This window comes from Lissotriton helveticus, chromosome 10 (assembly GCF_964261635.1).
Source record: "Lissotriton helveticus chromosome 10, aLisHel1.1, whole genome shotgun sequence".
NCBI classification, from domain to species: Eukaryota; Metazoa; Chordata; class Amphibia; order Caudata; family Salamandridae; genus Lissotriton; species Lissotriton helveticus.
The window spans coordinates 20,393,918-20,421,916 of NC_136071.1; the positions used below are offsets into that span (position 1 = coordinate 20,393,918).

Consider the following 27,999-nt stretch of genomic DNA (forward strand, 5'->3'; position numbering starts at 1 on the left):
AAGGTTGAAGGTTTTAACTCCAGCTGGACTTACTGAAATGTTTATCTATTTAAGGTTGCTGAAATGAGTACCATTGCATAGGGTAATAGCAAACATCTGTTCTAAAGATGGTATGTTATGTTATTATGTTGTGCAAATTATTCACAGTAAATGTTGTTTAATAATCTGGAAACAGAGATAATTTTTTTAGCGCATAAAAAGGAGACATTATTTTTCAAAATAGAGTGAATTATTGCAGGTTAGGAGGAATTAGGAAGGCCTTTCGTCTTTGTCAGCCTCAGAATGAGCAGAGGGTGGGGGCTGGAAGAAGCTGCAGCTGGCTCAAGTCGCGCTGAGATGCTATCTTTGGTTTCCCTGTAAACAATGGAAGGAGGCTGTCATGTTGACATTTGTAACCTTTTAAATTAGGGACTTGTCTCTGTGAAATGCAGAATGACCTTGCTAAACAGGCCTCTAAAAGGAAGGGTTTCTGGTTTCTCCACAAAATTAAAGAACTTAATTCCAAAGGGAAAATATGAAACAGGTTTCTTTGAAAGTCCCAACACATGCTAAATGCTCTGCAGAAATGATATATTTGTATCTCTGCCTCTAAAAAAATAATGTCTGCTAGTTGCTTTTATTTGACCGAAAATGAAGCATTGTATTAAGTCTTAGACAGAAAATAAAACGAAGCTTTTTATTGAAATTTTGAAGGCTACATGCCTAAAGGAGAACGATTTGCCAATTAAGAATTATTTTTTACAGTGGAAATTGTGGCCCAAAGATAACATGGAGTGTCAGTGAAAGCATTTTACTTTTGGAAAGTTAAAATGGCTTAATGTTGCAAGCTGACTGACAAGATGGTAACAGTTAAGTAATGGAAAATTATTTTTGTGTCTGTTCATGTGTATTATGTTTTGTCTTCTGATTAAAAGTTAAAATTGATGTCTGTTTGTCATGAGAAATGTCTCTCTTTTGTGTGTTGTGTATTTTTTCTTTTTGCTTCTGCTCACAGATCATTCATGGATTGTTCTGGGTGATTTTAAGGCTGACAAGACACGTGAGTTTGGTTGGTTGAAAAGAGATGTGTTTTTGCGTAATTTCTTTGAAAAGAAATGTTTGTGCATTTTACATATTCTTGCATCTTATCATTTTATGAATTGTTCCTGCTGGTCCTGTGTGTCAGAAGTGACACACAGTAAGTTGCATTTGACAGCCAAATCTCCACTACCTGGTGATTTGCTGTCAAAAGGAGGGTGAGGATTTTAAACATGACAAATTAAGCAGGCCCGAATATTGCTAGTACATGACCTGGTGTTGTGCGTCACCGCTCATTTATATATGCTATTGTTTTGTCTATGCTTTTTGTGCTTGATATACAGTTAGTATATCTGATGGCTTGACATGTCCGTTTGTGCGTTTTTTTTGCATGTTTTTGTTTTATGTTGCTGCTTATGATACTATTACAAGTTTACCTGTGTTGTGAAGGGATATACATGACGATGTGTATCCTGCACAACAGTTGGGTAGATTTGTTTTGACACTACATTTCACAGATAGACAGACAACACTTCATCAGTGTATGTCAAATTTGGCCATAATGGTATATGAAGAAAAGTAAAATAAAAGACATATACAGGACCAAAGTATGTCACATGCTGTTAGTCATGTACTGCCCCTCCCCTTAAGGAACAGGCAGCCCTAAAATTATGTATCCTAAATTGGACGTAAGGATAAATTATAGATCTGTGACTTTTGTGCATGGTGACCTAATTTTTATATTACATTAGTCAGTTTTGTTCTGCTTCCTAAATAGTGTATGGCCTTGTACCATAAAGGATCAAGGTTTAATTTTTTTTTTCCTGAAAAAGGAACTGGAACATTAGCGGAGATTACCGTATATGGTGTAGCGGCCAGCGGTAGAGTTAAATTTGAAAACTATTTTAACTTTTTGTGTATCACCCATACTCTTGGGATTGTGTCACAAACTTGACTATCACCTGAGTAATTTATTGTTCTTCCTATAGATTTTTCTTTTGACATTTCTCCCCTGATTGATGTCACATTGTGCCTAGTAATTGGGGATTTTAGCTGTGTCCTAGTCCCATTTTCCCTTTTCCATATTCCTTTCACCAGTCAGCCCTTTTATTATTGTAGGTGTGTTGTTTAGGTTCACACTTCCAGATTGCAGTAATGTACTAGGAACCCCTATATTATGTATAATTCCCTTTTGTATGACTAGACTGTTTTTTTAAGAATTTTCCTTAGGCCTAACTAAATGTTTTTCAGTCTAACCATCATGGTAGTGATGGACTGGTTAACTGACTCAATGCTATTATAAGACAAGTTTCCACATTTTGATTATTAGCCTGTGTATTGCGTAGTGCACTTAGTGCACAGTTATTAAAAGGGAGGTATCTACATGTCCCTGATAATCTATATTATGCAATTTTTCTTTTGAGATGTTCTAGATAAGGAATTTAGGAATACCTAGACTTAATCATGTCGCTATCTACCCTTAGATGGTGGAGGATATGCTCACACACGGAAACCCAATTGAAGAGCCTAGAGGCACTGTTTTGCCTACTGCCTTTGTCTTTGTATTGCCTTTGAGAAATGACAGTGTATTCTAGACCAAAATTGTCCCATGGCATATGGCCACTCCTTTGAAGATTGCAGGCCACCTGCTTGCAGTCCCCTTGTTATACAATGAACTGTTTAAAGCATCGCACTTGCTCCATCAGACGGCATTGGACATCACAGAACTATAATTTCAGTGCAAAGAGCGAAAGAAAAGGATTCTTGTTGTTTGAGGCTTCAGTTTTCCACCCACCTTTCATGTGCTGGCAACCTCTGACAGTGTGCAGTCCCTTGAGCCCCTTGGCCTGAGTTTTGGCCACACAACCCCTTTTCCTTTGCTCCAACGGAAGTGCAGTGCACCGGAGGACCCAAGATTGGAAAAAGGCACTACATTCTGGTGCCCATGAAAGAGCAGCCTGAGCGTTCTCTGACACTGAGTAATTAGTGTTGGAGCCTGAGAATGTAGACCCGGATCTGCATAAGATGATCTGTGCCCTTGATCAATGAAGCAATACAAAAGGGGATGATGGACGGAGCGCTTGAGCAAATCAAACACTCACCCTCAGTCAACTGATCTGGGTTTAATCCATCACCTTTCTTTAGCCCACTCAGCCACCCCATTTCAGACATGGCTATATGCAAATCAGTCTGACCCTGTGCCTCATGGGAACAGTCCAGCCCGAACTGCCAAGCCATGTCTTCCATGGACCGGAAACAAGCATCCTGGGACCGGTTTCGGATTCATAATCCTCATCAGCCAGGCTATCTTGAATCCAGTGGCCAAGTGAGCAAGGAACTCACGTCTGTGCATACCCTGCCACACTTAGGGCGAACAAAGCAATACAAAAGGGGATGATGGACGGAGCGCTTGAGCAAATCAAACACTCACCCCCAGTCAACTGATCTGGGTTTAATCCATCACCTTTCTTTAGCCCACTCAGCCACCCCATTTCAGACATGGCTATATGCAAATCAGTCTGACCCTGTGCCTCATGGGAACAGTCCAGCCCGAACTGCCAAGCCATGTCTTCCATGGACCGGAAACAAGCATCCTGGGACCGGTTTCGGATTCATAATCCTCATCAGCCAGGCTATCTTGAATCCAGTGGCCAAGTGAGCAAGGGACTCACGTCTGAGCATACCCTGCCACACTTAGGGCGAACAAAGCAATACAAAAGGGGATGATGGACGGAGCGCTTGAGCAAATCAAACACTCACCCCCAGTCAACTGATCTGGGTTTAATCCATCGCCTTTCTTTAGCCCACTCAGCCACCCCATTTCAGACATGGCTATATGCAAATCATTCTGACCCTGTGCCTCATGGGAACAGTCCAGCCCGAACTGCCAAGCCATGTCTTCCATGGACCGGAAACAAGCATCCTGGGACCGGTTTCGGATTCATAATCCTCATCAGCCAGGCTATCTTGAATCCAGTGGCCAAGTGAGCAAGGGACTCACGTCTGAGCATACCCTGCCACACTTAGGGAGAACAAAGCAATACAAAAGGGGATGATGGACGGAGCGCTTGAGCAAATCAAACACTCACCCCCAGTCAACTGATCTGGGTTTAATCCATCACCATTCTTTAGCCCACTCAGCCACCCCATTTCAGACATGGCTATATGGAAATCAGTCTGACCCTGTGCCTCATGGGAACAGTCCAGCCTGAACTGCCAAGCCATGTCTTCCATGGACCGGAAACAAGCATCCTGGGACCGGTTTCGGATTCATAATCCTCATCAGCCAGGCTATCTTGAATCCAGTGGCCAAGTGAGCAAGGGACTCACGTCTGAGCATACCCTGCCACACTTAGGGCGAACAAAGCAATACAAAAGGGGGATGATGGACGGAGTGCTTGAGCAAATCAAACACTCACCCCCAGTCAACTGATCTGGGTTTAATCCATCACCTTTCTTTAGCCCACTCAGCCACGCCATTTCAGACATGGCTATATGCAAATCAGTCTGACCCTGTGCCTCATGGGAACAGTCCAGTCCGAACTGCCAAGCCATGTCTTCCATGGACCGGAAACAAGCATCCTGGGACCGGTTTCGGATTCATAATCCTCATCAGCCAGGCTATCTTGAATCCAGTGGCCAAGTGAGCAAGGGACTCACGTCTGAGCATACCCTGCCACACTTAGGGCGAACAAAGCAATACAAAAGGGGATGATGGACGGAGCGCTTGAGCAAATCAAACACTCACCCCCAGTGATCAATGAAGAGCACACTATCTGTAGTGCCTGCCGCAGAGAAGAGATATTGGTGCACTGCCTTGAGACATTGAGACTGTCAAATAAGCTGCGAGTGTTTGCCAGGAGGGCACTCCAACGGATATTGAGAAGGACCATTTTCATGAAAGGCCTGAACGAAGAGGCCCATGCAACAACTGGAGCAGATATGATGGACAATAGAAGCCTGCCAGAGAGGCTTTTGAACGGACTCTGAGCATAGTTGGTTTCACAAGTGGTTTCCGTGTGATTGCATAAAATGGGTTTGAGGAGACTGATCATTATTGTTTTACTGGCATTGTTTTAAAGTAGTATTCTGTTTAGTAAAAGCAGAATAAAGTCCATTCTCTGTGGAAGAGTATCCCTTTTCATCTGAGAGCATTAATAAGGATCGCCACTGTTTCACCTGAACATATAATAAGTTACTGAAATGCATAGGAGCCATAAAAATGTTACTAGATAATTTTAGGATTTGCTTTCTGCTTAGAGTTGTGAAAAATTATAATTTTGTTTGTAATAGTGGTCATTACTTTCTCCTGTTGTCCATATGTTCTTAATAACATGTTTTCTAGTATTTTTAAGCATGACGTTGTCTTTTGTGGGTTGGATCATTTTCACTACCCAATTGACTTCTGCACCCACCTCCCAACCTATGTCTTTTCCTACTTCTACTTCTTTGCATTCTTTTCATATCTTAACTGAACACGAGCAGATTAGAAGATCGGAATTAGTGAATAATTCCTTTGTACAGTTTCAGCATCAATACCAGTTAATAATGAACACCACTAATTGTTGGGTGTGTGGTCTTATGCCACATACTACAGATAGAGGTATTCCCTATTTGGTTCTGCCATTTAGTTACAACGGGTCTGTATGGGCATATCAGACGATGTTTATTTGTGACAACGAAGTCTATCCCTTGTGTTCCATGAAAATAACTCGAGTAATTGTGCCTTAGTGAAGGGAATAACGGATAATATTGATATCGATTCAGACACAGACTGAGTGATTGCCTATGTAAGGGCAAAAGGAGGGTCTGAGGTTCTGTGAATTCTGAACCCTTGGGTTTCCTTTTGTGATGGTAGCCATTTTGTGGTTGCCCTCACATAGGCCTATGCTGTGGCTGAACAAGTCTTTCAAGGACATGTACACCATTCGTGCTGACTCCTGTTTGACCTGAGTGAACTGACCCTGTTGCCTGAAGCTGACCGTGTTAAACCAGTTCCTGCCCTTTAGCTGATCAAGATTGAGGATCAAAGCACAGGACATTGTAGAGTTTGGTATGCACACACACACCCCTTATCCTGCTTCTTATCTGTTTCTGTTCCTTCTTTTATGGTCTGTTTATGATATGGGTTGTGGTCCTTTTATTATGGGTTTGTCCGGCTTGTGTAAGAAGGAATGTTAGGCATTTTGCATGCTTGCAAAAGCTAGGACTGCCCCTTACTTGCATGAGGAAGTTTGCATATAAAAGGCCTCTGTTTTCTGTATTCCTCAGACTGCCTCATTCAGTTGCTACGGCTTCTGTGTGACGTGGCCTCACTTATTAAATTTAATAAAGATGTCTTTTCATATTTTCAGCTTCTGTGCCAAGTTCTTTTTTATTAGTAAGTATTCCCTGAGAATGAAGATTACAGTTCTTCAGTCCCCTGGGTAACATACAGTAGTGGAGGGTCCCCTGGAGAGCAGACAGTGGTGGAGGGCCCCGTGGGGAGCAGACAGTGGTGGATGGCCCCCTGGGGAGCAGACAGTGGTGGAGGGTCCCCTGGGGAGCAGACAGGGGTGGAGGGCCCCTGGGGAGCAGACTTTGGTTGGGGTCCCCTGGGGAGCAGACAGGGGTGGAGGGCCCCTGGGGAGCAGACTTTGGCTGTGTTCCCCTGGGGGACAGACAGTGATGGAGTGACCCCTGGGGAGCAGACATGGGTGGAGGACCCATTGGGGAGCAGGCAGCCCCCATGTCTTTCCTACTTCAATATGAACATCACTTCACAAAGCAAGGGGCATGAGGTGCATTAGAAAGATGTTTCCATCAGAGGAATGCTAACACAAGGATGAAGGTCTGCTCTCCCCTGCAACCTCACCTCTGCGCTCACAGCCGTTCGCAGCGCAGCAACATACCTCCTGCCTCAGTATTACCGGGCAGTTTGAAAGCAGGCGGTGCGCGTTTTGCATCCAGGTTTGTGACATGTCCAATGATACACCGGCCCCAACCCATACACACTTTCTGGAAAAGATTTCTATACATTTCAAGATTGAAAGGTGATGGTAGATTAGCCACATTTCACACGGAGATACAGAGAGCAGTGTTTCTCCGTGCTCGCACCGAGGCACCCCAGCTTCTGGCACCCACAATGAGCCTCCCCAGAGCTGGTTTGAACAAGTCAAGCTTATTTGCAGAATTTTAAAGTTTGTAAGTGCAAAATCACATTCGCGATTGGTTCTATTAGCGACTCAAAAAACACAGGAGGGCGGTGGATCACGTTTTTGCTGATGAAGTACAGGATTCTAGAATAAAAGTTAAAATTACATTTGATAAAGCTATTATGACTGTCTCATTGAAGTCCAAGTTGAAGCTCTAGTGATGACCCAGGCCGCTCCTCGGGTAGGCACAGCCACCACTCTCTGTGTAGTGTCCCAAGCGGTGGACATGATGACGTCCCTACTGAGGGGTCCCTCCCCCTGGGTCCAGAGCATGTGTGCTCTTGGGCATCACTCTTCTCATAAAGTCTCTTGGAAGCAATCTCTCTCTATTCTCTTGATGGTAGGAATCCCAGGGAAACAGTATTTACAACGCTGTCTCTACATCGCTGTAACTTTGCAACGCGTGCGTTACAACGACCGTGTTGTTGCCACGTGTGCCATTACATCACAAGTCGTATCAATGACTTGCTGTAGGGGGCGTGCAACACCAGGGAATGAGTTGGATTTTAAATCCAACACCTTCCCTGCTGTTGCACAAACTTGAGTAGGAATAGTAACTAATACTGTTCCTAAATCCAGCCGACCCCCTACAGCAAGTCGTTAATACGACCTGCGATGTAATGGCACGCATGGTAACAACGCGGCCATTGTAACAACCGCGTTGTGAAGGCGTGCATTGTAAACGCATGCTTTGCAATGTCACATCTTCAATCCCAGGTGTGTGCACCATGAGTAACGCGGATCTGTGACGTGAGGAGACTGTCAGTGGTCCGAGGCGGCCATCTTGGACACTGCAGTCTCCTGGCAATGCAACAAGCGGGTGCTGCATTTGGCAACTCGTAGCTTCATCTCTAACAGGCGTTGTGCAGGTGTGACTGCCATGTTCTGCAGCACTTAAAGAAACACCCATGCAGTACACTGATCCTGCAATTTTTATTTTAAGTAGCACATAATTGTATTTATATAGTGCTTACTACCCCTGATGAGGCGTCGAAGTGCTTGGAACGTCCTGTCAGGAGGGCTGAGACCTAGTCAAGAAAGGATGCGGCTGAGGCCTAAACCACACCCACAGCTGGTTCTAGCTGCTGCACAGCTGCTTGCTCTGGTGATATTGTACGTATTTTCATTTTCTTTATTCCTGAAGTGCTTTTGACACTATTTATATATATTTTGCTTGGTAAAGTGAATATGGAAGGAAAGAATTTAAATACAACAACTAAACATAACCAAAGAATTTCTCCTCCACCAGTAAAGTCCAAAATTGTGGATTCGAATGAGCCTTCGTTAATAACTTTATTGGAAGAAATACAAGCAGTGCGCTCTGATGCAGATAACATTGTTTTGGAAATCAAAAATATTCGCAAGGATATGGCTGGCCTTTCAATGAAAGTCTCTGACAATGGAACAAAAACCCAGGATAATAAGGTTAAAATCCACAGTCTGTTGCCCCTCACTGTGAAAATCGTACCAATGAATGCTTTATTACTAGAATTAGAAAACCAGAATAGGCAGTATAATTTGTGCATCTTTAATTTGCCTGTAGGCAATACTTGGAATCCTTGATACCAGGTCTTTTACAGTTAAACTCCTCAGAAAAATTCGAAATTGATAAGGCGCATAGAATTCCTTCTCATCTTAGTCCAGGCCATGTTAAGCCGTGTCAGGTGATTTTTAAAGTCTTGCGCCACCATCATCTGGTTTTGATCCAGAAAGCAGCAAGAGAGATCCCGTCTTTAATGGTCAATGGAAATACATTTTTTATACATCAAGACTTTGCCAAAGATACTGTTAAAATTTGCAAAGAATTCCCTGATCTTCGACCTCGACTTAGAAGCTGTGGTTTTAAATATGGTCTTTTTGATCCTTCTGTTATGAGAATCTGGAAGGACGGTATGTCAAAATCTTTCCATCGTCCTGAGGATCTTTGTGTGGTTTTAGATCAACTTTCTCTGCTCCCCATGGAAACAAGTGACACTTCAACTTGAAACATACATTTGGAAATTCTTGATTATAGACTATTTGTCGATATGTTTTGTGGGTACATTGTCTAGGCAGGTCAATCTTGCATTTGTGTGTGTGTGATGTGATTCTTGAACCTTATTTATTTTAGGTCTGGGCAATAAATTCCTTTCCGCTCATGGAATTTGTGGAATTTAGGCAATTTCGCGTTCCACAGAGAATGCGGAATTGCCAAAAATTCCACAATCAACGGCTTCGCTGAATTTTTTGCCTGTTCGCACTTTCAAAATGTGTGTCCGCAAGATATATCTCCCCGAGCATACAAACAGCGTTCACAAACAGGAAAAAAGCATTGCGAAAGGGCGGAACAAACGATTCCGCATGTTCGCGGAACTTTTGCGTGCTCACGGAGGTTTTTTACCGTTTTGTGGAGCTTTGCGTAGCACGACTACGCGAATTCCGCCAACCCCTAATTTATATTTCTATGTTGTCTTTTTATGTTTGTCCTTGGTTTTGCTTTTTCTCCTATCTTCCTCATCTTGAGCTACTCTCTATTCCTTTAAGCAACATGTTTGCTTTCTCTGTGCTAATTCTTTTTTCTTCTGATTCTGGATAATATTTATAACATTAAAGTTGTTTCATTTAAAGTCAAAGGTTTAAGACACCCTGTTAAACTAACTAAAGTGTAATATTACATAGCCAGGCATAAAGCAGACATTAGTTTACAGCAAGAAACTCATATAGACTATACAGTTTTATCATATATGAATACATGCTGGGTTAGTAATAATATTTCCTCTCCTGCAGTTAGTCAAATTAATTGTGTTGCTATTTTTTTTGCAAAACAAGTTAAATATTCAAATACTATCCAAAGATTCAGACGCAAAAGGTTGTTATAATATAGATAAACTTAAAATTGATACTAACATTTTTTATATAATCCATGTTATGGTCCAACAATTGATGATCCTAAATGTTGGTCTCTTTACCTCTGAAGTGATTACATTAGATACTGTTGCACTTATTGTTGGTGGCGATTTTAAATTAATCTGTGAACCACTATTGGATAGATTTTCTCAAACTTAATATCACCCCCCTAAGGTTTATTTTATTTTAAAGTCTTTTTTTAAGTCAACCAAATTGGTGGATATTTGGCATCTCGATGACCCAAAAGAAAAACTGTTTACTTTTTTTCTCTAATCCTCTCAATTCTTATTCTCATATTGATTATTTGTTAATTACCCCGTTCATTAATTTATTCACATTCTGATCCTTTGATTCACAACATTCACATTTCTGACCATGCACTTATTTCAGGTGTTATGCAACTTAACGCTACTCAACAATCCCATTCTCGCTGTTGTATAAACACAAATATTGCTCTTAATGACAATAATAAACCAAACTTTTGTCAGCATTACATGATTATTTTTCTTTAAATCCAGAAGGATCTACTTCACAAGCAAATTGTTGGGCTGCATTTAAGGCTTATATTAGGGGAGTAACAGCATCAATTATGGCACACAAAACAACGCTTTTAATGCTAAACTTAAAGAGTTTGATAAACAAATAGCAAAATATGAGCAGCTCTTTATTTCGTCTGATGATACTAAATACAAATTGTAGTTATAGAAACTCAGATATGAATTAAACTCTTTGTTACGTAAAAGAGCTGTTATACACATTTTGAATAATAAGGCTACATTTCATTTCAAAGCTAATAGATCTGGCAATTTTTGGCAGATTATTTACATATTAAAAATGATAAACTCGGGGGAGGAGCCAAGCTCGCGACCGTGATGGCCGCGTTGTAGCTCGGCTCCGTCGAACCTTCCTGCCTGAACTGTCTATCCTGCACCTTATCCTGCCCCGAGAAGTCTTATTTGCTGGAATATGGACTTATGACGTTTTGCTGGCACTCACCGTCTGCTCCGGATGTTCTTAGGTGCCGCGGATCCTGAGCTGCGCCCTTGTTCGCTTCGTGGCCTCCGGGGCGGGCAGGCCTGGTACTCGTCTGCGGCGCCCAGGCGGGGCGGAGCGCCGGGGCCGACCCCTTGGTGGAGGAGCGGGGTCGGCCGGAGCGGCCATTGTGCGGTTGGACCGGTGGAGACTGACCGGGCCTGGTCTGGCTGTCTGGGGACCTGGTGGTGGAGTGCTGCCTTCCACGGACGGGGGTTGACCGAATGGACGACTCGTCTCCCCTTTGTTCTCCTGTCCGGCCATCTTGAAACCCTCCGCCCGGTCTCGGCGGGCGGCGTCCGTGGGTCTGTGGCGCCGGCTGCCTCAATATTCTGGTGGCCTGCCTTTTTGCCCTGAGGGCTCCATTGCTTGTCGCCGGCTTGTTCCCATTGAGCTCTGTTGGTGGCCGGACAGGGGTCAGAGATTGCCGCGGCCGCGCCGGGCTGCAAAGATGGCGGCCCACACCCTGCATCTACGCCCATTTGGGGACGGCGACATTGGCTCGCCGCACGGCACGTTTGCTGAATACCGTAAAGGTGAGCCTACAGTTGGCGACGTTTTCGCCGCCTTGTGTTCCTGGCGTGCTTCCATGACTGTGCCTGTCGATGGGCTGGATGGTGGCCTTTGTTCCCGGCTCGTTGGGCCGTCCCCCGCGTATGTGGCTTCGCCGCTTCATGGTGCTGCGGTGCCTTTCCTGGACATTGAAAATACTAAGGCCACCGCTTGTTTGGACGTACAGATGCCTGCTGCCTGGTATTGTCAAGAGTTCTTCCCTGTGGTGGATGCATTGGAGAGCCTCCAGCCGAGATCCGTCCGGATCGGTCTCGCCGGGTCCCCCGGTGATTTTTTGCCTCGGTCTGCCGAGCGGAGATCTGTTTCACCGGGGCAATTTTTTCCCCTTGGTCTGCGGAGCTGCGCTTGAGTTGCCTGCTGCTGTTGCTGTCCTTTTTTGCTCATCCGGTCCGAAGCCGTTATAACTTGTGTACTAGCTCGACGTTTGGAATCCCTGTTTTTCACCTCTGGCCCCTCATGTTCTGGTTCTTTGTGCACTCTGTGCCTATGGCACTGGACAGACGAGGACAGGGTTGAGATGAACTTGCACCGCCGGACTATTATTTTGTGGCGTGGCCGGATGACCGCCTTGCGGCTCTACATGTATGATTGCTTTCTTTCATATTCCTGGTACCTGTTTATTGGTTTGCAATGACTTTATCTTCTCGTGGGCTTTGAATGTGCTCAGACGGGAGAGTTGGGGGCTGATGGTTTTGATTATGTGTCTCCTCTCCCGATAGTTTTTTCCTTCCTTTCCCCTTCCTCTCTTTTTGCCTATATGGTTTCTTCCTTACTTTGACTCTCCTATATTTCGGGTTTCCGGTTAGGGCGACAGGCACGCTGCTGGGGGGGTAGGCCGTAGCCTTCCGCAGGGGTGCAGGGTGGGGTGGGTGGGGGGGGGTCTGTCTTTTCGTTTTTCTTTTGTTCTTGGTTCTATGGCTCTTGTGTATTCTTTTTCTGGGCGCTGCGTCTGCATGTAGGCCTCCTGGGGTGTTTTTTGCTAGCGTGGGCACACGGCCTCCCTGCTACCGATGTTCATTGAGCATCCATTACTCCTGTTTCCTTTGGCTCCGTGGGCTGCCCCTTTTTCGTGAGCTTTACTTGCCATGGGACCTATACTGTGGGGCCGCGTCCTCTTTTCCCTGTTTTTTCAATCCTTTCTCCTGAGGCTCTTTTCCCCTTTTTCCCCTTCCTTCTCTCTTTCCCTGGGTCGATGTAGCGGATGGCTTCGTATTGCAATCCTGACTTCCTTTCTATGTATTGATGCGTATTCTTGTGGTAACGGGTGGGCGTTGGGCAGTGAATGGTATTGTTTGCTGATGTGGGACTCATGTTTTGCCCTTGCTATGATGTAGCTGTTCTTTTTTGAAACTCGCTGTGTTTTGTTTCACTGCCTGTTGACGACCCGCCACGGACTTTTGGACTTTAATAACTGCAATGTTCCTGCTCCTCACCCTATTATATTATAAAATTAACCTTCACTTTTCCTTCTCACTGTGGTTTCCTTGTGGCTATATGCTTCGCTTTGTTGCATTTGTTATATCGGAGACCTGCTGGAGTTTCTTTCCTGGCCTATGTGCTAATACAGTGTGGTGGCCGGCCCGGTGGGTTGTAGGCCCGTATTTGTCAGCTATCTATGCACAATAAAGGTTTTCAAAAAAAAAAAAAAAATGATAAACTCCAAATTAATGCAATTAGTGGCTTAAATGGTAAATTGGCACTATCCCATCAAAACATTATTAATTAATTTTTGGTTTAGTATTCAAATCTATACAGTGATCCCTCAGCTAGCTATAGATAAACTTAGTATTGATATTTTTTGCACTCCTGTGGCCTACCTAAAGTTACCCAATCAGTGAAGAAACAATTGGAGATGCTAATTTCATTAGAATAACTTAATTCTGCTATTGACTCTCTTAAAGCGGGTAAATCACCTGGGTTGGAGGGTTTACCTGTTGAATTTTATAAAGAATGTTCTCTGTTGATGCCTCATCTACTTAATTTATTTACTCACTTTAGTATATCAGGATCTACTTCAGGATCCTTTATTGAAACTTTGATTATAGTTTTTCCAAAACCTAATAAAGAACCCTCTATTGTCTCAAATTACTGCCCTATTTCCTTAATTAATCAAGACTGTAAACTTTATGCAAAAATTCCTGCAACCAGATTGACTGCTTGACACTATTGCTTACATGGATCAAACTGATTTCATGAAAAATAAACATTCAGTGAATAATAGTAGATAACTATTTCATGCTATTGAAACGGTGTTATCTCTTCCCCTTCCTGCTGGAGTCCTTGCATTAGATGCTGAAAAGGAGTTTGACAAAGTACATTGGCAGTATCTAATTAGGACTTTATCTGGCTTTAATTTTGGCAATTCCTTTATTCATAAGATTCTGCCCTTTATTCTGGTCCATCTGCTCGCCTTTTGATTAATGGTCAGCTATCTAATATTATTTTTTCTTTTTAGATGCACCCTTCAAGGATGCCCCTTACCAGCTTCGCTTTCTCTTCTGGCCATTGAACCTGTACTCATTTAGATTAGATACTCTATAAAAATAAAAGGTATGACTATCATTGAGGTTACTATAAAAACTTCAGCCTATGCTGATGACGTATTATTATATATTAGTACTCCAGATTCCTCTATTCCACCTCTATTAAAGATGGTTCAGTTATATTCCAAAATTTCAGGTTACACCATGAACACAAATATGACAGAATTCTTTCCCTTAAATGTGCACTGGAACCCTGATATGCTCCCAAGCAGTGAAATAAAAAAGCAAAAACACAAACTTACATATCTTGGGATCCTACTCTCTCATATCAATAAACAATTGATTACTTTGAACTGTCCATGATCCCAACCCAACTTCCACTTAAGTTCAATAAATCTTTAGACACGCTAATGTCTATATTTATTTGGAATAATAAAGCACCTCGTATATGTTAAAATAAGTTGAAAAATTGCAAAATGTAATGGTGGTTTTGGTTTGCCAGACTTTTTAAATTATCATAAAGCATTTTTTTTTTTTAACAAAGCTGCTTTTGGTTCACCGACACAGATTTTAATAATACACCTTTATGACTTCTCATTAAAAAAAGTTTGATATCACCATTTCCATTATGCATGTTACTTATCATGTTTGCTTCAAATTCTTTATTACAAAGATCCGCAATATTGAAATCTACAAAATTAATATTACAAGATTTTGATTCTCTCTTTCAAACACCTATTTCTTACACCTTAAGTATATCCTTATGCTGTAATCCTATTATAAAGCTTAATCCAAGCATAAAATTATGGCAGTCTTGGATAAATGCAGAGCTGCAACAAAAGTTTCCCTTGACCCCTTCGAATATTTCTAAATACACATTTTATGTAATTCAATCCTTGACTCATTTCTTAGCAATTTTCCAATGGAAAATGTATCTGATTTAGAAACATATGTTCAAACACTTGCCTCTTCATCTCATGCTGCGCCAATGTATTATAAAAAATTGAATAAATCTTCTTTTTGGAATAATGAACTTAATCTTTCTTTGTCTCAAGACTTATGGAAGAAATTTTGGATGAATAGTATCTTTGGTTGGTTACCAGTGTCCTTATATTAAACAAATGCTTTCATATTATTTAATAGTTTATGGACTCTGTTAAAATTGTTTAAGGCAAAACTACTGAATTCTCCCAATTGTTGGCATTGTAATTTGGCTGCAGGCTCACTTTAACATATGCTTTTTTAATGTAATATTGTTTTTATATTTTGGAATGAGGTTTAGGATGTTAATATACAAATTCTTCATTGGTCGCATAAATCTTCATATAATATGTTGATTTGTAAATCGGTATTACTCTCAACAAAACTGTCAGATTTAGATAACAAACTCTTTAACTTCCTACTATCTGCTGCTTTAAAATCAATCACTACCAATTGGAAAGACCCTTCATTATTCTCAGTACATGCATGAGGTCATGGATAATTTTGATCAGAAAGGGAACTGATTTGACAATTTTGGGTGTTGTTCATAATTCATCCATTTACCAGTCATTTTGGAAACCAATGGATAATTATATAGCACTATACCATTAATTGTTTTATATTCTGTATTAAGTACAGCTTGTTAGATTTAATATGTGGCTCAGTTATGTAATACTTGTTACCAATAGTTATTGTTCTCCCCTTTTTCTTTTTTTAAATCTTTTTACATTGCAATTCTCATTGTTTAGTTATTATTTTTCAAAAATGTAATATTGCCAGTTTAATGTACTTCATCGGTGCTCTTTTTGTTTTGTCTATTGCCTTATTATAAACTTAATAACATATTTTGAAAAAGAACCACATGTATGCACCCCTCTGCTGCACTCTGTATTCTCTTCTATCAAGGATCACCGGTAGGCACCGGATGTACGTTGTTACGACGCGTAGTATTACCACGTGTACCTTTACAACGCGTATTTTACAACGCAAGTCGTTACCACGACTTGCGCTGTAGGGGTGCGGACTTAGGAATAGTTTAATTTACTATTCCAACACCAGCCTACGTACAGTAGGGAAGGTGTTGGAATAGTAAATCTACTATTCCTTGTCCTTTAACGCCCTCCAGCGCAAGTCGTGGTTACGACTTGCGTTCTAAAATCCGCATTGTAACGGTACTGTGGGGTAACATCCGCGTCGTAAAGGATGTTCCCCGTAAGCACCCCTCGGCACACTGCCCTCGCCTCTCTCGATAATCACCTGTAGGCACCCCTCGGCACACTGCCCTCGCCTCTCTCGATAATCACCTGTAGGCACCCCTCGGCACACTGTCCACTCCTCTCTTGATAATCACCTGTAGGCACCCCTCGGCACACTGCCCACTCCTCTCTTGATAATCACCAGTAGGCACCCCTCGGCACACTGCCCTCTCCTCTCTCGATAATCACCTGTAGGCACCCCTCCGCACTCTGCCTTCTCCTCTATGAAGCATTACCTGTAGGCACCCTCCGCATGGTGCCCTCTCCTTCCTCAAGGCTGACCCGCAGCCCCGCCTCTCCACACTTACGCCCCTTAGGGGTCCTGAGATGCCCCCCGCCCCATCGCAGTGAAGACCAGAGCTCACTGCATTTCCTGATTGAACTGCTGCTCTTTCTCCCCTCGATGGGGCTGTGCTGAGGTCTGGCACCACGACAGCTGGCGTCATCGCACCCCTACAACCGCGGAGGCTTCATCTTACCTGCCCTGTCCTCGTGTGAAAGGGGCCTTAACATAGGGCCTTAATGCCTTCATTGCTTTGTCATCTTCCGCCTGTTCTGTGAGTCTAGTAAATGTATTCTTTCCTCTGTCAGTGAGGTCGGCATCCTTCAGAAGCCGCTAGGCTGTCGATAGCATCTATTACAGCGTTTTCTATCAATCAATCAGGATTTATAAAGTGCTGCAAATCACCTGTGTGGGTCTCAAGGGGCTGGAGTTGCTGCTGCTTACAGGTCATTTGCTCATTGGAACAGGCAAGTCTTGAGTTCTTTCCTGTATTTCCAGAGCGATGAGCCGGTCAACAGCACAAATATCCGAGAGACACTGCTCACAAGCACACAGCACAACACATCAGACATAACATTTTTTATTTACACATTCAGCGCACTCCGGCTAACCCGTATAGTTGATTCTTTCTAAAAGGAGAATTCACCACTATGTGCACATCCAACAGCAAACATTATACAGAATACCTTTCATATATGTAACATGGCACACATATGTAACATGGCACACAGAAGTGTGGCTCAATGGTTAGAGCGGCAGACCCTGATGCAGAGGTCTAGCCCGGGACCAGGGTTCAATTCCCACCTCGGCGGGTCTTGGGCTCAAAATTCCACAGACCTGATAATTCTCGCCTCGGTGCCTATTCCAATCATGGGTCCCACTCTGCAACTCTGGGCAATAGCTTGCTTAATCTCCACAATGGCCCCCACAACACTAAGGATGCCTGGCTTCACCTTGGGGGTGCCCGGGAGTGGACACCCCACAGGGAAAGCCAGGATGGGTTCCACAGCGGTATTCGTACAAGTGCCTTGAGACCCTTGCGGTGAGTAGTGCGCTATACAAGTATCAATTTACATTACATTACATTACATTATAACCTTCAACAGCACTTTACAGTCTGATGCAGCACAAACAACTTTTTAAAAGGGAACTCTTCGGCAGGGCTCCTCACACACCCAACACAGTGAGAAAGACCTTCAGGTGAGCTATCACATTTCACAACAGCCCTTGCCACCCAGAATCTCGACACATAAACATGCAATAGAACACAGACAGGACATCCTACACACACTCACATCACTAACACGTAGATGAAACTAGTCACAGCACATGCACAAACCCAAGAAAGCTCTGACGCTTCACATAACCAACAACAAGGCACTCCGAATATTTGTACTCGCTGAGCCAGTGGGAAGGTCTCTGCCCCTTCGTCGTCACACAAAGGCACACAGGGGCCGATTCACAGAACTAACTTAAGACAAAATCCTAAACTTACAACTTTTGGTATTCACAGAAGTTAGGATTTTGTCTTAAGTTTATCTTAAGACAGACTTAAGACAGACTTAAGACAAAATCCTAACTTCTGTGAATACCAAAAGTAGTAAGTTTAGGATTTTGTCTTAAATTACTTCTGTGAATCGGGCCCACACAGTTTAATGCTTATATAATATTTAGCAAAGTGATATATGTACCACACAACACCTGTATGACACCATCACTTGTGGATTCAGAATTTGGTCTATGACTATGACCTTGGAACAATCTGGAAGAACACTGTGGAACTGCTGAAGCACCACCACGCCATCATGGGGTCAGACTTTGTCTTAAACAAATGTCATTGCCATAAAACGACACAAGACAACATAATTGATGCAACACAACAAGAGAGGGAAGCAGGAGTCTGCAAGCAAATTCTGGCTGTAAGTTGTCTTCAACAGACTAAAAAAGACACACACACACCCCGTTGTGCTACCCACGGGTGGTAACACTGGACAAACTGGGTCAGGGGACAACATGCACAAAACATACATGATGCGTGCATATAGCAAACTGGGGTGCAGTCAGTCACACATCTAACCTGGACAGACCCCAACACACATACCACAAATACTGACCAGCATTCGATCGGATGTACGTTGTTACAACGCATGCTTTTACCATGCATGCTTTTACAACGCAGGTTTTTCAACGCAAGTCGTTACAACGACTTGCGGTGGGGGGTGCTGGATAGTGAATAGTTTAATTTACTATTCCAACTCCAGTCCCCGTGGATAGTAGGGAAGGTGTTGGATAGTAAATTAAACTATTACCTATCCTAGAGCGCCCCCCAGCGCAATTCATTGTAATGACTTTCGTTGAAAAACCTGTGTTGTAAAGGCACTGCGTGGTAAAAGTTGCGTCGTAAAGGATGTTTCCCCATTCGATTATCTGAAAAGCAATAGAGAGAGCTACAGAGAGGTCCAAAGGGGGGGGGGGCTCACCCTTAAACTTGCGGTTCCCAGTGTAGGTCTCTGAAAGGGAGGCGAGCTGGTGAACTGTCATACATCGTGTTGACTTTACGGAGCTACAGAAACACCTTGCAGACAGGTAGACAGGCAAATATAGGAGCAGACAATCAAGCAAGCAGACAGCCAGGCAGACAGACAAATGGGCCCAGACTCGGCTGCTTGGCTTTCTGGAGATATACTGGGTTTTGTCATTTCTTTATTGATAACAAGCTATAGACGTGGTTCTACACAGGCCAGACACGGAAGGGTGCCGGGCAGTTACAAACTCCAAAAACACAATCTTATTTACAAAGCAGAGGCTGCGGAGTGCAGGCCGCACTTCTTGTGTTGTTTGATTTTATACAATTTTTATTCTTGTTTCATTTTTGTTTCTTTAGTTGCAGTGCTGCAAGTAACTGTTAGGGCCACGTGAAGCGTCGCGGGTGGAGGGGAGCATAGAAGCTGCAAAGTTACCCCTTATATTTGTCAAAAGTGAGTCTGGGGAATACATCTTGCACACAATTCCTTTGTTCACCAGCAAGGGGCTGGGTCATAACCCGACATCGAGAATCCCTGAGCCCATCCCAAAATACATTTCCCAGAATGCTTTGCGAAGGGTGTTATCTCCTACCAGCTACCCCTCCCCCGGCGGCTGATATGCTCTGAAGACAAGGCAGTTTCGGACATTAATACAGCTGTACATTTGATATGAACAATGCTACATTCAAGGCTTCTCCCGTGACACCCCCACACACCCTCCTCTCTAAGCCACCAGCCCCTCCCAAAAAACATGTAAAAATCAGTGACAGCACATTGATACAAAGACAGGTGAAATGGTACCCGAGGGCAGACTCGTGAGCATGGAAGGCGTGTGTCTCCCGACACTGCTCCAAAGACTGATGGCAAACACACAAGTTGTGTTCTGTGTCTGTTGTGACAGGTCTACGTGTAATGTGCCTGTTTGGGTGATCTGTGCTCATGAGTATGTGTGTGTTTTATATCCGTGTATGATCTGTGCATGTATGGCCATAGATGCAAACACAGAAATAACCATATGAAGTTAGGCAGAGAGCAATATGGTATTTACCACCATTGTTCAGTGACTCGCCTCTCATAGGAGGCGGGGCTTCAAGTGAGCATACTACCCCTTCCTACCTGCAAGAACAGTAAAAATATCATATTACATCGAGCCCATTTGCATGCATTATTTATGCTATGCTAGTGAAAATAAATGTGTATAAATAGAAAAAAAAGTGAGAATTTTCAAAAAGCATTTACAATGACAGCAGCCACTGTATACAGCCTATTTGAAATATACGTGCACACGGGTTCTGCTGCCTGGCATACTTAATGGTGAAAAAACAGCTCCTGTGGAAGTGCCTATTAGATGGAGCTAGGCAGTAGCACTGTGTGTGCACGATTCACAACACACTACCCGAAACCACCACTAGATATCTGTCATGATTGCTTTTGCATTTCGTTTTTGATTATTATTCTGTGTTTTAGTTTTTCCATTCAGTTTTCCTCTGTAAGGCATCCTCGTTCATTAACCATATCCCAAAGTTAAGTATTGTGAGCTTTGCATTGTACAAAAGCCTTGGAAATGCTTAAGGTACCTTTCAGCGCTGTTTGTCCCACGGTGCGATACCGCAGACTGACACTAGGTGGAGTCAGACAACAGCGCTGCTTATAGCAGGATGCAGTATGATAGGCCACCGCTAGATGGGGGTCGAGCACTAGCGCTATTTATACCTGGATGCAGTATGATAGGCCACCGCTAGATGGGGGTCGAGCACTAGCGCTATTTATACCTGGATGCAGTATGATAGGCCACCGCTAGATGGGGGTCGAGCACTAGCGCTGTTGATACCTGCATGCAGTATTTCAGGCGGCCACTAGATGGGGGTCGAGCATCAGCGCTGTTTTGTTTCTGTGTTTTTCATTGAATATTTAGCAGTGCTCAACAGTGCACTGAGGCTGGAGGGCTCTTCGTGCTTACAGTTTAGGCGGTCATGAGCGTTTGGTTTTGTTTGATAGCGGGCCTCTGCATGTATGGTTTATGTCATGCGGTCCTCTCATGGGCGCTCGTTATAAACACAGGTATGTCACTCTCATCCTGCATGTCCATGATGTGAGCAGTGAAGATGCCGCAGCAGAACGGTCCAAAAGATCCAGACGATGGCGCTTTACGATAGTAATAACATGGGATTTGACCTTTGAACTGTCCTAATAATTATCTGAATCTTTATTTGACCATGTCTTCCAAATAATTTCTGTTTCCTGGATCACATTTATTTTCACCTGCATGGCATATATATTTTTTAACCTCTATCAGGGAGTCAGCCTCGCTGACTTACAAATGTGTGAGTTACCATCGCATGGGTCTGCTTGGGAAATTATTCCAGGTTCAATGTCTCATCAGCAGACCTAGAGAGGAGTGTGGTTTGCATGTCTGAATGGGCCCTGGGGTTTCAACACACATTGGGCCATATTATCAAGAAAGAGCGATACATTATCACCGCTTTTATCGGCAGGAAACTGCCGCTAAAGCAGTGATAATGGGCTTGATAATACGCCCTTGTGAATTCCCATAGAAGCCCAGGTTCTGGTGTTAACCGGAGCTTCTATGGGAATTCACAAGGGCATATTATCAAGCCCATTAGCACCGCTTTAGTGGCACTTTCCTGCCGATAAAAGCGGCGATAATGTATCGCCCTTCCTTGATAATATGGCCCATTGTTTTGCTTGCTTGCAGTCAGCGAGCGGGTGTGGGCAACTGACATCAAGGTGTTTCGTTCACTCAAAGCACCAAGGGTTACCAGGCAAGGGTCCCTACGTGAGTGAGCACATTAGTCAGTGTCCCCTTTGCCAGAGGTGGAGAACAGACACCAAAAGAGTGTAAAAGCTGAACACAGTCACTGATATGGCTGAGCTCAGTGGCGGTGAGCATAAACGCAGAAGCAGGGGATTGAAAGTAGAACTCTTCATTGTGCAAGCTGTGCAGTGGGCCTAGGAGAATGACTTCAGCCTTGAGAACATTGGAGCAATGACGTCACTGGCGTGTGGTGTGTATACATGTATGTGCGTGCATGCGCCTGGGTATATGTAGACACACACACATACACGTGCGAGTATCTGTACATTACGTGTAAGTGCTAAGTAGCCATAAGCATATGAAAACAGGTATGAGGTCGGATACTTGGAAGTCCAAGAGACGTTTGCACTTTTTGATTTGTCAGCAATTGAACCAAAAACATTCAGAATCTTGTGCCCGTGTGGAAAAATTCTGAACTTGTAAAATACCCTTTTTTGAAAAAACATTACCTCTGTGAAATAATGCATTTTGTAATATCTGAAGGACATGTCTCCCATGTTGAAAGTGGGAGCACTTGGGCACTTTCCGCCCTTGCCAGGGAGTGATCAGAATGCTGGGTGCCTAGATGGTCTGTGCCCGGGCAGGGTGCCCGCGGCAAGAGAGTTCGCCCAGCTTTCCTGACCAGAACTGATGACAACAGACAATGATTTGGAAAAATGCATCTTCACCTTTGTGGCCAAAACCGTCCACCGACAAACCCAACATACTCAACTCATTCGACGACGACAAGAACGACAATAAAAAAATAAAGATAAATCATAACTGTAAAAAAGCAATACATTTTTAGTGTTCTTTCCTTCCTGTTTTTGGCAAGTTGTACGTGGAATGTGTCTCGTTCGAAGGGCATCTGAACACAGAGCAGCAGAGGAGGCAACGGTCGCTGACGACACGGCTTCTTGGATCCGCTGCGTAGCAGTCGCGGGATGTGGTGTGAGACTGGTATAAAGTCTATGTAGAAGGGTTGTTGTTGTTTTTTTTTTGTCTTTTCCAACTTTCTCAAAGTTATGTTTCTTTTTTAATTTCTTAAATAAATCTGAACACTGTTGCCCCCCCACCCTAAGCCCTGAGCAGGAGAACTTGGCCATTCTGCTCCACTCAATTTCTCCTGTTTCTTTTCTCCCTCCCTTCACTCAGGTGGAAAGATGCTTTTTCTGCAAGTTCAAAGGAAAAAAGACCAAAGCAACTGGTCACAAAAGCGAATAATAGCTTTGCTTTCCATGCTCTCTCTCTTTCATTCAGGCTTCGCATCCCTCCCCTCCCCCCTCTCGCCATTCCTCACCCCCTCCACGGTGGCAGAGGGGGTCTTCACTCCAGTGCCACCACAGGGTTGACGGGTGAGGTGGCACCGGAGCTGTCGTGCCCGGCAGCGGGCTCCTTCTCATCCTTCTTGCCACTGTACTGGCCGATGAACGAGCCATCCTCGTTGAACTGGACGTCCACGCTGCCCCCGTAGTCTGCCAGGCTGTCGTCGCTGCCCAGAGGTTTGATGAGCTCCCCATTCAGGGATGGTTGGCTGCTCGTGAACGGCTTCTCTTCGTTGTCGCTGCAGGGTGGGGAGAAAACACACTGTTGAAGTGCAAGTCAACTGAGGAAGCAGGTTGGAAGCCCCTGCAGGGGGGAGGGAACAGGCATACCATCATGCAGGGACCAGGTCATATTCAGAAGGGAATGAAAACATGTTTCACATGGTTGTCACCCTGGTGCCTCTCGTGTGGACCGGGGCTTTAATGGGGGCTGACTGCTCCCGGGCTTTGGTAGCCTTTCGAAGGCATCATTAGGGTCCCAGAGCAAGCACTCTGTTCAGGGGTGAGGTAAGGGTGCAGTCAGCTGAAATCACCGAAAGAAACCGCATGCACGTTGAAGCCAGGGCACAGGACAGCGAATGACCATGCAACATGCAGCCGCATGCAGGCGCGTCATCAACCGGGGTAACAGTAATGGAGTAAACAAGGGGAACTAGAGTGGGGCATAATATTCACAATGATACCAAAATAATATATGCTGAACAACATCCTGGCTCACCATGCGAATGAAGCACCTATCCCCAGCAATGTTACAGGTCCAAGGGTTGCATGGTTAGACCCCTAGGATTCATTCTGGCCAGGATTCACTAGCACAAAAAAGTCACCCACTGGAGACTTGTGGCTTGCTGCTGAAAGGAGGTGGGGAGGGGGTGGGGGTCCTCTTACTGTACACAAAGAGCCAGAACTAAAGTGAAATGTTGGGAGGGGAAGAAACTTGACTGATGTGAGATGGATGGCAAAGACAAGGCTCATGGAGGTCACACACTGAGTCAGGGGCAGGGGCAGTAATAGGGTGAGATGATGCAAGCAGAAGGGTTGAATCCAAGGAAGCGTATGGGCAGGCAGAGGCAGGACCCTGGATTACCCATGAGCATTAACCAGGGGGCGACGTTTGCATCAGATCAGAAAAGAGTCACAGGCGGAGCTGGCGACAGCCCGAGACATCCTAATGAGGGAATGCTACTTCCATCAAGTAACATATTCTCATGAGAAGGTCTGGTATTATGTTGAAGCAGAGGAGGGATGAGGTTTCCCTGAGGTCACACATGGAGTCAGCATAAGACTAGTGTAATAACTTTAGTTGCTGCGCTGCTCTGCGTTGCGTGAAAAGTTAGTAAACTTGCCCCAAAGCCTTTGTCAGCACTACCCTCAGATTAGCAACATGCATAGCACTGAGCAGGATGCGGCATTGGCACAAGCCTTCGGTTCCACTGCCCTCTGGCATTTCTCCAAAGGGTTCATGGGTATTCCGCCCCACGCATGCACTGATGCCAGGGGCAAGAGGGCAGCGTTGCCGCAGTCCCTGCCCAGACTGGCGTGAAATCCAAGGACACTCATGCTACATTCAGAGCGCATAGAAGCTGTTGCTTGTCAGGGGATCAGAGAGGGCACGTTGCCAACAGGCAGCAGGGTGCTGAGAGGGCATCATGCCAGTGTGCACCAAGCTTGCAGCCTGGCAGAACAGAGAGAGAGAGAGAGACCGCTCTCCGACACATTACCTAATTCTAAGATATGAACTGCTGTGGTGGAAAAAGAAACAGAAGTCAAGGAACAGGGAGGTCACAGGTGGAAAACCCACAGCCTCAGGGGGGCCCTCCACCACCCTTTGTGTCCACCCTGTCTGTCCGCTGAGGGGTCTGCATAGGAGCACGGGCCAGAAGAAGTGGTGTGTCTGTGTGTCGGGCAATTGGAAATGTGGACGCTCCACAGCAGGCTGATCTTTGTCATGATGATACAGCAGACAAACGTCCAGTATGTTACCTACTCCACACTGTGTAATATGTCAGTCATACTTTGAGTATGTAACTGATTCTACGATGTGTCACGTGTTAGGCGAGTGTCTAACATGTAACTGACTCTGTGCTGTGTCACATCGCACATTTGTGTATATTATGTAACGACTGCACTAACTCTTCCACATGTTTTAGAATGTCAGACTCTGTACTGACTGTGACACATGAGCGTGTCACATGTGTATATTATGTAACGACTGCACTAACTCTTCCACATGTTTGAGAATGTCAGACTCTGTACTGACTGTGACACATGAGCGTGTCACATGTGTATATTATGTAACTGACTGCACTAACTCTTCCACATGTTTGAGTATGTCAGACACTCCAAGAACTGTTTCATAAGTCGCTCATGTAACTTACTCCAAGCTGAGAGTGTTCCTTGTCAGTCATATATTGAGTATGTAACTGATTCTACAATGTGTCCTGTGTTAGGCATGTGTCCAACATGTAGCTGACTCTGCACTGTGTCACATCTCACAGATATGTATTTTATGTACTCAACTGCACTAACTCTTCCACATGTTTCAAAATGTCAGACTCTGCACTGACTGTGCGACATGAGCGTGTCACATGTCAGTCATATGTTGAGTATGTAACTGACTCTACAATGTGTTACAATTTTAGGCATTTGTCCAACATGTAACTGACTCTGCAGTGTATCATGTGATAGGCATGTGTCCAACATGTCGCTGACTCTGCACTGTGTCACGTCTCACACATGTGTATATTATGTAAACAACTGCACTAACTCTTCCACATGTTTGAGTATGTCAGACTCTCCAAGAAGTGTCTCATAAGTCACTCATGTAACTGACTCCGAACTGAAAGTCAGTCATATGTTGAGTATGTAACTGACTCTGCACTGTGTCACGTCTCAGGCATGTGTATACTATGTAAACTGACTGCAATAACTTTTCCACATGCTTTAGTATTTCAGACTCTGCACTGACTGTGTCATAAGTCACTCATGTAAATGACTCTGAGCTGAGTGTGTCATATGCCAGTCCTATCTTGAGTATGTAACTGACTCTACAATGCATCACATGTTAGGCATGTGTCCAACATGTAACTGACTCTGCACTGTGTCACATCTCACACGTGTGTTTATTATGTAAACAACTGCACTAACTCCTCCACATGTTTGAGTATGTCAGACTTTCCAAGAAGTGTCTCATAAGACTCATGTAACTGACTCCGAACTGAAAGTCAGTCATATGTTGAGTATGTAACTGACTCTGCACTGTGTCACGTCTCAGGCATGTGTATACTATGTAAACTGACTGCAATAACTTTTCCACATGCTTTAGTATTTCAGACTCTGCACTGACTGTGTCATAAGTCACTCATGTAAATGACTCTGAGCTGAGTGTGTCATATGCCAGTCCTATCTTGAGTATGTAACTGACTCTACAATGCATCACATGTTAGGCATGTGTCCAACATGTAACTGACTCTGCACTGTGTCACATCTCACACGCATGTTTATTATGTAACCAACTGCACTTACTCTTAAACATGTTTGAGTATGTCAGACTCTCCAATAACTGCATTATAAGTCACTCATGTAACTGAGTCCGAGCTGAGTGTGTAACTTGTCAGTCATACGTTGAGTATGTAACTGATTCTACAATGTGTCACGTGTTAGGCGAGTGTCTAACATGTAACTGACTCTGCACTGTGTCACATCTCACACATGTGTGTATTATGTACCCGACTGCACTAACTCTTCCACATATTTCAGTATGTCAGGGTCTGCACTGACTGTGCCATAAGTCACACATGTAATTGATTCTGCACTGAGTGTGTCAGATGACTTGCATGTGATGTGTTGGGGAATAACTGTCTTGTTCTATTTTCCTGCCTCCAGACCCAGTTTCACAAGTTCTTCTTTAGCTGCATGGGGTGTTTAATTACTGCCTCTCTTGTTTGCTACCAAGCATTGAACATACATGATGTATGTCCACCCACTCCATTCTACAGAGCAAAGCACCAATCCGTTCTCTTCTACCAAGTAAACCTGGCCCATGAGATGTGTGTTTAGATTACAGGCACCATCAGGCGTGCAGGCCCTGGGTAAAAGCCAGGGCACCTTACGCGTCATTGACACTGGTGTCCGTGCTGACGTGCTCCTGACTAACGTTCTGACACCCTACCCTTCTATACCTCTACTTCTCACCTACTACAATCTGACAGCCAGAATCCTCTGGCCTCACTCAACTCATGGCTACATCCAACCTTAGCTCTTTCTATCAAGAAGGATCCCTCCACTGGGGCTGACTTCCTCCAGCCCTCAAGGGCTGCTCTCAATGCAGGAGCTTAAAACAGAGCCTGACAGCCCTCTCCTCCTATAGGAAGGCATTCTAGAATGCTCCTCTCTTTGGGCCACATTCACAAAGGTAAACTTACACTTTTGTTTTGTTTACTAATTTCGGTATTCACAAAGTTAAACTTAAGCCAAAAGTTTAACTTTACTGCTTTTCGATGTTCACAAAGGTAAGTTACTACTAGTAAAGTTAAAATTTTGGTCAAAGTTTACCATTGTGAATATTGTAAAGTAGTAAAGTTACAATTTTGGTCTAAGTTTACTATTGTGAATATTGTAAAGTAGTAAAGT

The 27,999-nt window shown here is 44.0% G+C and overlaps 1 protein-coding gene across 2 annotated transcripts in view; it reads right to left on the reverse strand.

Annotated features, from left to right (window-relative positions):
• Positions 1 to 23,073: 23,073 nt before the first annotated feature.
• Positions 23,074 to 27,999, reverse strand: part of L1CAM (L1 cell adhesion molecule) — a 699,580-nt gene continuing 694,654 nt past the window's right edge. For both annotated transcript variants that reach the window (XM_078664585.1, XM_078664586.1), the window contains one exon: positions 23,074 to 23,609. In XM_078664585.1, coding sequence (XP_078520711.1) covers positions 23,372 to 23,609 — 238 coding nt within the window. In that variant the 3' untranslated portion in view covers positions 23,074 to 23,371. The remainder of the gene's footprint in view (positions 23,610 to 27,999) is intronic.